General features: G+C 41.4%; 1 protein-coding gene across 5 annotated transcripts in view; it reads left to right on the forward strand.

Moving 5' to 3' along the window:
- LOC144983606 (NLR family CARD domain-containing protein 3-like) overlaps positions 1-8,429 on the forward strand; it is a 29,832-nt gene extending 21,403 nt beyond the window's left edge. For 4 of the 5 annotated variants that reach the window (XM_078930464.1, XM_078930461.1, XM_078930472.1 and 1 more), the window contains one exon: positions 5,646-6,846. In XM_078930464.1, coding sequence (XP_078786590.1) covers positions 5,646-6,036 — 391 coding nt within the window. In that variant the 3' untranslated portion in view covers positions 6,037-6,846. Of the gene's footprint in view, positions 1-5,645; positions 6,882-7,193 lie in introns of those variants that run through there. The other variant, XM_078930477.1, reaches the window with a different exon arrangement.
- Positions 8,430-10,096: the final 1,667 nt, after the last annotated feature.

Consider the following 10,096-nt stretch of genomic DNA (forward strand, 5'->3'; position numbering starts at 1 on the left):
CATTTCCTTTATTCGGCCCATAGCTGAACCCCATTGGTCCAAACTCCCTAACAACAGGCTGAGCGACAGAACTGAGAGCCAATCAGATCACTGCTTGATCGATGCGTTCCATGAACTCCAGAACTTTTAACGCGGCCCAACAGCCAAGTTAAACTCAGTCCGCGACAATATGTTTGAAACTAAATATACAAATGAATGTGTGCATTTGATGTAATTTCAACATTTTTAAAGTACAATAGGTCTGTGGATTCTTTTTAAAAACTTCATTATGCTGTTGCTAATAAATGAGTATTTCTCGTGGTAGTTTTGCTGATGGTCTAGTCTAGTTGATACGTGGTGAGTTTCTGCTTCATGCAGGCGTTGAGACTTTAAACGGGATCTTAGGTCTGAATGTTCTTTAGATGTGGACAAGGAACCAAACACTCACTCACACGCTGCAGTGAGTGACGGGCAGCGGGTTTACGTTTTTACCATCCCTGCGCGATTCACCTGCTGCCGGTCCCCCCCCCCCCCCCCCCCCCCCCCCCCGGCTTTCTTCCTCACACATCCCGTCCCCGAAACTATGCGCTCTTCCTCAGAGACGGGAGCGCGCAGCTTTAGGCACGGCAATTCACAGGTTTCCGGGTGGTACAAACTCTGTGAAATAATAGATAATAGTAAAGGATTTTCAAGGATTTGTCTGCGAGCCACATGTGACCATCAAAAGAGCCATATATGGCTCGCGAGCCATAGGTTCCCGACCCCTGATCTAGCTGCTGCGTTCTGAACAAGCTGGAGACTTCTTAAGGAACCCTTAGGACACGCTGCTAACAAGGAGTTACAGTAATCCAGCCTCAACGTAACAAATGCATGGATGAGTTTTTCAGCATCACTCTTAGAAAGTATATTTCTGATCTTAGCAATATTCCGCAGGTGAATAAAGGCAGTTCTACACGCCTGAGATATGTGAGCCTTAAATGATAAATCCTGGTCAAATAAAACCCCAAGGTTTCTAACTGTGGAATTGGGGGCTATACTTATGCCATCCAGGGAGACTATCTGAGCAGACAGAGCATCTCTGAGGTTTTTAGGGCCTAGTATAATGACCTCAGTTTTTTTCTGGGTTCAAGAGGAGGTAATTAATTGTCATCCAGGTCTTGATGTCTCTGATGCAGGCGTTCAGTTTCTCTATCTTGTCATTCTGGTCAGGTTTCATGGATAAATACAACTCTGTATCGTCGGCATAACAATGAAAATTAATGCTGTGTTTCCTGATTATGTTTCCTAGGGGTAGCATATAAAGCGTAAACAGGATCGGTCCCAAGACTGAGCCCTGTGGGACTCCATAGTTGACTTGAGTGCACTGAGAGGAATGTCCATTTACATTAACGAACTGATACCTATCGGACAGATAGGATTTAAACCACTGGAGAGCAGATCCTCTGATCCCTGTGTCCTGCTCTAATCTATGGAGTAAAATACCGTGGTCGATAGTGTCAAAGGCTGCACTGAGGTCCAACAGGACCAGAATAGAAAGTAGTCCCTTTTCTGAGGCCAATAACAAGTCATTAGAGACTCTAACTAGTGCAGTTTCCGTACTGTGGTGAGGTCTAAACCCCGACTGAAAGTCTTCAAAGTGGCTGTTGTCCTGTAGGTGGCAGTAAAGCTGCTTAACTACAACTCTTTCTAGGATTTTAGAAATAAAGGGCAGGTTTGATATCGGTCTAGTTGGCCAAGATGCTAGGATCCAAACTGGGCTTTTTCAGAAGAGGTTTAACAACTGCATATTTAAAAGACTGTGGCACGTAACCCGTTTCCAGAGAGGTATTTATCATTGTTAATATGGGATCATTAATTAGGGCAAAAGTTTCTTTAAAAAGTCTAGTGGGAATTGGGTGTAACAGACACGTTGAGGATTTGGAGGACGTAATAATTGATGCTATTTCCACTTGATCCACAATAATGAAGCAGTCTAATGTTACAGAGGTTTCTATGGATGCCTTCATTTCTACCGCTTCAGCCTGTTCTGGGCTGATAGTAGGAATAACTTGATTTAACTTATGTCTAATATTTGAGATTTTACTATCGAAAACTGTAAGAAAATCATCAGAGCTGAGAGAAACAGGAACATGTGGTTCTACTGAGCTCTGACTGCCAGTTAATTTAGCAATAGTGCTAAAAAGAAATCTTGGATAATTTCCATTCTCTGATATTAAGGTTGAATAGTACTGGCTTCTAGCTCTACGCAGGGCTTTTTTATAATTTAAAAGGCTATGTTTCCAGGTATTCAGAGACTGCTCTGAACCGGAGCGGCGCCATTCTCTTTCCAACTTACGGGTTTCTTGTTTAAGAGAACGAGTGCTCTAAGTTTTTGCGTTTAGCACTAGGTTTCCTCCCAACCGGTGCAAACCCCTGACTGTCTCCCGGCTGTTGGGAGGACGCTGGGGTGCTAACTAAGTTAGCCCTGGTAGTGCGGCCCGCGCTACGAGTAACGACCTGGCTAGCCGGCTTAGCTTCCACTGTGCGGAGCCGCGCTTCTAACTGCTCCAGCCTGGCCTCCAAGTCTAAGACTACACTTAACACACCTACCGCTATCTTCACTAAAGGAGGCAGGGTCATCACTAAACATATGGCACATGGGGCAGGAGAAAGGGGGAGAGGCGGAAAGAGTGGTGGCCATGCTAGGTTCTAAGCTAAGGCTAGCGGTGTTTAGGTAAAGACGAGTGGTTTATTTAGCAAAATGAGAAAGTGAACAGCAAGCGGTTTAACAGTAGTGTATTCGCTAATAAAAGGTACTAGATGTGAATATTAACCCAGATAACCCTTAGAGTAAGCAATAGTAGTCAGGCTAATGCCAAACAAGAGGACAGCAGTCACACACGACTAGCACTGGGAATAGCTCACCCGGAAATGACATCACTTCCATATCTGCACGGCTGAAAAGCGTCTGATGAAGTGTCTGATTCTTCATCTCTTCTGCTTTCTGGATCTTCTACTCTGACAGAAGAGGGATTGACAGAAAATGCTCTTTGTTCCTAATTCTGCCTCCAAGTGATTCTTTGTTGTGTTGTATGGTGTGCGCTTGTGTAGCTTGCTAGCTGCTATTTTCATCTGTGTTGTTGTGAGAAGTGGGCAGGCTGACTTTACTCAGAACAACAGAAGTTGAATTCTTCAGAGCTTGTTGTGTGTGTGACCTTCAGACAGACTCCAATATTGCATTGCTCTGTCATTTCTCTCCTTCCTCTGTAAAATATCTACAGGAGGTTTAAACTTTCTATATTCTCTTGATTTGTCAAATCCATTAAAAAATTTTTGGTACCAATTTTTTTTTTACCCATAATTCAAAGTGATCTTCAATTCACAATGAACAATTCATTTTACAAAGTGATGTCATTTGAAAATGTATTTTACAATTTATTTTGATTTGATTTGATTTGATTTGAAATGGTTTATTTCAAGAAATTCAGTAGAAATAATATACAACAACAATACAATCATCAGTTATACATTCATACAGTAACTAATCAAACTTAGGATAATTAGACATATTAATAAATATTGCTTGAAAGGGAGTGGAAGGAAGTGAACTTATATAATCCCACCCCGTTATACTGTAACCATTTTATTACATGATTTATCAATATCCGGTTCCCAGTTTTTATCAGACAGAATTAAAAATCATAATATATCGATAAAGCACATGACAAAGATGAATTACTTAAGTATTAGGTCAAAAATAACTATTTTAGAAATCAACATGGCAAATGCAGATCAGTCATCTGAAATATATGCAGATTATGTTACTTATAAAAGCCATTCATATGAATAAAACATAATACTATATCAGTAAAGTAGATACAACACTGTTTCAGGAATTTTCATAGCAAAATTTCATCAAGTATCAAAAGTTAAAAACGTGCAAAATTATGCTACATTAGGAAAGATTTTTGAATCAATTTATCAAGTTTTGGAGAAAGTGAAGTAATATCATTAAAAGTCAATCAATTTAACAATTTTCAATAAGTGATTAATCATTTGTTTTACTTTTTTTAATATTTCTTTTGTATTTTTTTTTTATATATAATAAAGAAATGCTGTAGGGGAAAAATAAAAAGGGTCCATAACTGTCAATTGTCCAAGGTTGGTATTTCTTCTTTTACTGATAACAGCTGATCTTCTGGGTTCAAAACAGTTAATAGTTCTCTTCCATGTTATGTCTGCAGACATTAGATTCAGGTCCATATCTTTCTTCAGCTGATATCAGCGACGGTGAAAGTTGAGGTCAAGTTGTCTGCAGGTCAGAACTCTGCTGTCATTCAGGTGACGTCAGACATACAGAGAAAGTGAGGAATCCAGGCGTCATATTTCTTGAAATTATTTGGCTCTTTGGTTTATTACTCCATGTTGTTTCAGACGACCGTGATCAAACACTTCTCAAAGTCCTTCATGGTGTTCACAACCAGAACCTTGGACCGGTCCTCTGGACCGAGCGGTTTGACGTAAATCCTGCAGCCTTTAACCCAAGTTTTCTCAATCTGCTTCTGCTTCCTGAGAAGCCGTGCATGTTTGGAGATTTCAGCATTCCTTCTGGTCAGATGGTCGTTCAGATAAGCAGCCGAACCTTTCAGTTGTTTCCTTTGGGTCATCAAAGCTAGCTTGTTTGTGATTCACAAACCTGATGAGGATCGCTGGTTTATCCGTCTCCTTTCTCCTGGGGAGCAGGTGGCAGGTCTCGATGGTATTGAGATCCAGGGAAATCCCTTTAGATGTGAGAAATGAATGTATTTTCTGTATCAAAGACTCTGCCCCGATCTCCGTATTAGCACTGCTAGCTACGCTTGCGCTAGCATTAGCAGTGCTTGCTCCAGCTGCATTCAGCTTCGCTTGAGGCTTGATTGGTAATCCAGTGAGAATGACATTATTCATCCTTACTTGCTGTTCCACATCATCCAGTCTTTTCTCCAGAATCTCGACCCGGTTTTCTCGCTGCTCGTTTTGAGCCCGAAATCTTCGGAACTCTTCCATCATCTCCCAAAGTGGCGTTAACTTAGCCGACACTTGTTCCATAAAACTTTTCAGCGTCTCTTGAATAATGTCAAGAGACTTTATGAGGTCTTCGTATTCCTGGGGTTTCTTCGGGGGCATGGTCAGCTCTCTTTTTTGAAAATCAACCTTTTAAGTAATTTGAAGATAGTTGTATTTGCAGAGAGGCACGCCACGCGTCCTGCTGCTGTAACCCGGAACCAGAAGCCAGCCATTTAGGATTCAAGATGAAGAAAAACTATTTAATCTGAAATTTTAGAAATCAAAGCTTTGAAAATTATTGGATTTTAAACTGTCTTGTTATTTCTGGTTCCATAATTCAGATGAAAAAACATTTTCAACTCTCATTTCCATTTCATTTTAAAGTTATAGTAAATCTACTGCATTTTCATTCACCTTCACGTTTTTGGGTCTAAGTCATAAAATAAATTGCTAAACAGCCCCCCCGCCCCCGCATAATTCATTTTCATTTCCAGGTCTTCATGATTTTTCCTCCAGAATCTCTCCTGAAATGTCATCTGTCAGTGTCTCATCAGGGCGGGTCCCACCTGACTGAATGGACCAAGTTCCTGGACCTCCAGCTGCATCTCTGCTCCTGAACACACTTTTCTGTCTCATTGCAGGTTGAAGGACTGCAGTTTGTCAGAGATCAGCTGTGAAGTTCTGGTCTCAGCTCTGAAGAAAAACCCGTCCAATCTGACAGAACTGAACCTGAGCTGGAACAACCTGCAGGATCCAGGAGTTCTTCATCTGTGTGGTTTTCTGGAGAGTCCAGACTGCAGACTGCAGACTCTGAGGTCAGACTCCATGTTTCAGTTGTGTTCACATCCATATGATGACAAAGTTGTGTTAGGACTGAACTGCAGCCATGAGGCTCATCAGCTCTGCTCTGTGTCTTTGGTCCAAGAGACTCCTTTAAAGCGCGTGCAGAAGCAGCAGCCTCACGTGCACGCTCACATGCACTCTGAGTCCTGCTGTGTTTCAGCAGATGCAGCTGAGAGTCCAAAGGGTTAGGGTGACAGAGTCCTGCTGCAGCTGGATGCTGCTCTGACAGACACATCCTCCACAAACATCCTCACCTTTTCATCCACAAACATCATCACATCATCCATCAAAGCTCCCAGCAGCTTCTGACTCTTCATTCAGAGCTGAAGTCATGCTTGATCAGGGATCAATGTCCAACATTTGCTGCTGACTCTTCCTCATCACTTCCTTCTTCTCTCTGCTTTGATCTGTTGGAGCTGAAAGTCTCTGCTTGAAGGGCTGCAGCAGAGAAGGACTGGAAGATCATCTCCTGAAAACTGGGAGGAAGACTTTCCAGCATCCTGCTGCTGAAATTCTCCCATGATTCAGTGCTGTTTGGAAAAGAGCTGAGCAGAAAGAGGAAGTGGACTTTTTCTGCTGTTGCTGCAGAAACATCAGTTGGTTTGGATGCAGCCACAGGCTGATGTTTGACTTTCACACATCTGGACTTCTTTCCTGAAGCAGCTGCATGTTGTCCTGAATGTTCCTGAATGTTCTTCTTCTCTGCTTCTGTTGGACTCTTCTGATCTGCTGCTGTTGCTTCACATCTTTGGACTTTTTCTAAACTTTCTGATCTTCTTCATCTCTGAACTCTTCAGAAGAAGTGAAGGATGAAAAACAGGAACTTTGTCTTTAAACTCAAATCTTAATCCTGGATTCAGGTTGTGGGATTGCAGTTTGTCAAAGACCAGCTGTGCTGCTCTGGTCTCAGCTCTGAAGTCCAACCCGTCCCACCTGACAGAACTGGACCTGAGCTGGAACAACCTTCATTCTTCAGATGTTCAGCAGCTCCAGGATCTGGTGGAGAGTCCAAACTCCAAACTGCAGACTCTGAGGTCAGTAGAGGGTTGGAGTCAGTCCAGCTGCTTCCAGATGTTTGGTCCTAAAGTTAGTCTGACAGCAAAGATGCAGAGTTTCCTGTGAAGCTGCAGCTTCTCAGTGAAGCTCTGAGGAGAATGATGACAGGCTTCAGGACAACAGTCAGCCAATCAGAGCAGCAGAAGCTCCAACAGGTGAAGATGACAGGAAGCTGCTGCTCTGAACAGGACTGAAGCTCCTGCTGCTCTTTCTGCTGCTGTGCTGCATCACTGACTGACAGACCAGGATCAGGAGACACTCCTTCATCTCTGTCTCTCTACTTTCTGCAGCTTCTGAATCTGATGTTCCTCCTGGAGGAGCAGAGAGGAGCAGCAGCAGCAGCTGGTCTGCAGAGATGTGGTGACTGGACGGTGTTCCTGGGAGGTGGAGAGCAGAGTGATGGAGGAATCAGAGGAAGTGGAGATGAGTGTCAGAGCTGCAGCAGGAACTGATCTGAGATCAGCTCCACTGTCTCTCAGTTATGGTGCTGCAGCTCCCCCAGTGGACTGATGGAGAACTGCACTTCCTCTAATTCTAACTTCTGAAACGTCACTATGGGGTCAAGTTAGGATCATCTTAAAGTGAACGAAAAACCAGATTGAACATTTGAAAACAGTTTTAAACTCTAAAGTTCACATTATAAACCTGAAGAAATTCTGGAAAATGTGTAAATAAAATAGCTGCTGACCTCGGCACATCTCATCTGTTACTGCAGGCAGGAAACCAGCATATTTCACAATAGAATATTCATGCATATATAGAATCAAGTCAATGCATAATCAAAAGAGCACCATGGATCCCCTGTTCACCTCCACACTCTGGAACAGGAAAAGACACCAGAACCAGAACTCTGGATCACAACATTTATATTTGAAATACAAATTCACATTTTTCACTTCAGTTTTTATCTCTGTTGTGAAGTTTGGTTGTTTCCTGCAAATAAACTCTGATATGAATTAGTAACAAAAACCAGTAAATAGCTGGTAAACTAACCTGGCTCCAGTTAGTTTCCATTTTAAATAAAAAAGTTTCCTCTTGGTTCAAAGTAAACCTGGACGGTTTCTCTAAACTGATGTGGATGGAGGCCCTAGCTCTAGCTGGAAACACTGCTACAACGTGAAGGGGATTGTCATGGATGGTTACCTCTCAGGTTGGACACGCCCCTGACCAGGTGCCAGTGGTTGTATTGATGATTGAGGATCAGATAGAAGAGTTGGAGCAGCATAGCAGCCCCAGTCTGCAGTCTAACAGTGGTGACATCAGGCTGGGCTCATGGGCTGATTTGGAAGAGAGAGAAACTGTCAACTTTGTAGGGGAGAGCTGCCATTTTCTGTCAAATCCTTGTTCTCCTGTTTCTTTTAGTGGTCAGACAGCCAGCATGTAGGTTTGGGACTTTTATTTTGTAGGATCTGAGGGAAGTTTGTTTTCTGCGTTTACTAGAGGTGTGTTCTGTTTGTTGTGTTCGCCTTGGCTCTCCCTGAATTTAAGATGCTCCTAGAATAAATTCCAGTTATTCTTTATCTCCACTTCTTTGTTTTTTTCTACACATTTATCTGAATAATTTCACTTATTTACGTTTTCTAAAGTCATGTGACGCTGCAGCTACTAAATCTGATGGATATAAACCAGAAATCCACAAAAACCCACAGAATCAAACAATAAAAATGTACAAATGTATCTGAAATAGACATAAAAACTAGTTTGAATGATGTTTTTCTGCGTTAAATGAAGGAGTCACCAACGTGAAAAGAGGAAAAGTTGATTGAATCAGTGATGAACAGAAGCACAAATACAGAAAGACATCCTCAGCGGGGGGGTTACCAGCAAACAGCACCTTTAGCCAAAATAGATCCAGATGTGAGAATCAAACACTCCTCTACACACTGAAGCAAGCAGCTCTACAAAAGGTTCTGGTTCTGTTTGGAAGAGGAAAAATCCCAGCAGAACTTTAGTCATCAACAAGTTTAGGAAAACGTCTCTGCTGCAGAACACAGGAGAACCAAACCAACTCATGTGTCTGTGTGGGACTGGAAGTTCAGAAAAGTCCTCATGGCTTTGAGATGCTTTTTGGGAACAAACAGATCCCAGAGTGGAAAGCCCACACCATGACAGCGCCGCCTCCTTTAAGGCTGGAAGCTACATCTCCAAAATACACTTTGGTGGCTGTTTTGGAGCAGATGAGAACTTTTTCAAACGGGAAAAACGTCTGCAGCTAGAAAAGTACAACTCTGTTGGACAACGTGCTTTTATTTTGAAAATTATAATGACTTGGTTTCATTTAAAGTAGATTTATACATGTGTGTATTTGTTATTTACAATGATGTTCTTATTGCAAACCTGAAAGTGAATCCTTGGAAAATGACATCATGTGCAATAAAGTTTGAATGATTGAATAAATAAATAATCAACACAGAGTTCTGTCTGAAGGATGTTTGTATGCATTTATACATGCCAACATATCCCAGAATTCCCTGGTTTCAGCGCCATCATGTTTTAAAAACAACTTTATTTCACAAAAAAGGAAATAAATCCAGTAGAAAACATCAAACTAAAGCTTGGTGGGTGATGCTAAAGCTGCTGACGCCCTCTTTTTATATTTGATTATTATTGAAATATAATCATTACAAACTCTCAGACACAACCACACAATGATGCAAGGCACAGCTCTACACACACAAAACAACGTCTACATGTCTAAAATCTAGAAATCTTTCAGCATCAATGACATTTCAAGGCATTTAACAATCTGGACTCTAGATCAGTAACTATTCTGTAGCAGATTTCCAAATGTCATCAATAAAGGATTTGAGTTCTGAATCCATTCAATGAGGAGAAATACAGTCTGACTTCAATTTCAAACAGTCAATTCAGATGATCTGTTTTCATTTGGATGCATTTCTTTCATTTTGGGGACTACGGGCCATTTGATGAAGTTCCATAGTTGATCACCTGATGTGTCTGTTATTTTAGATTGATGATACTTTACTGTTAAAGTCATGGTAGAATTGACCTTTAAAGGATTTGTTTACATATTTATCATCACATTTTTTCAGTGAGTTTTATTTTATCTATGACCAAATTTGGTAGTTTAATTTGAACATTGGAAGACAATATTCTATTTCTTATTAAATGGATTAAAGCAATTGGAATTTCTCTGCAGGTTTTCTGAAATTCCTTGGTTGAACATTAAATA

The sequence above is a fragment of the Oryzias latipes genome, chromosome 2 (genome assembly GCF_053564925.1).
Source record: "Oryzias latipes strain Hd-rR chromosome 2, Olatipes_Hd-rR_3.1".
Classification (NCBI taxonomy): domain Eukaryota; kingdom Metazoa; phylum Chordata; class Actinopteri; order Beloniformes; family Adrianichthyidae; genus Oryzias; species Oryzias latipes.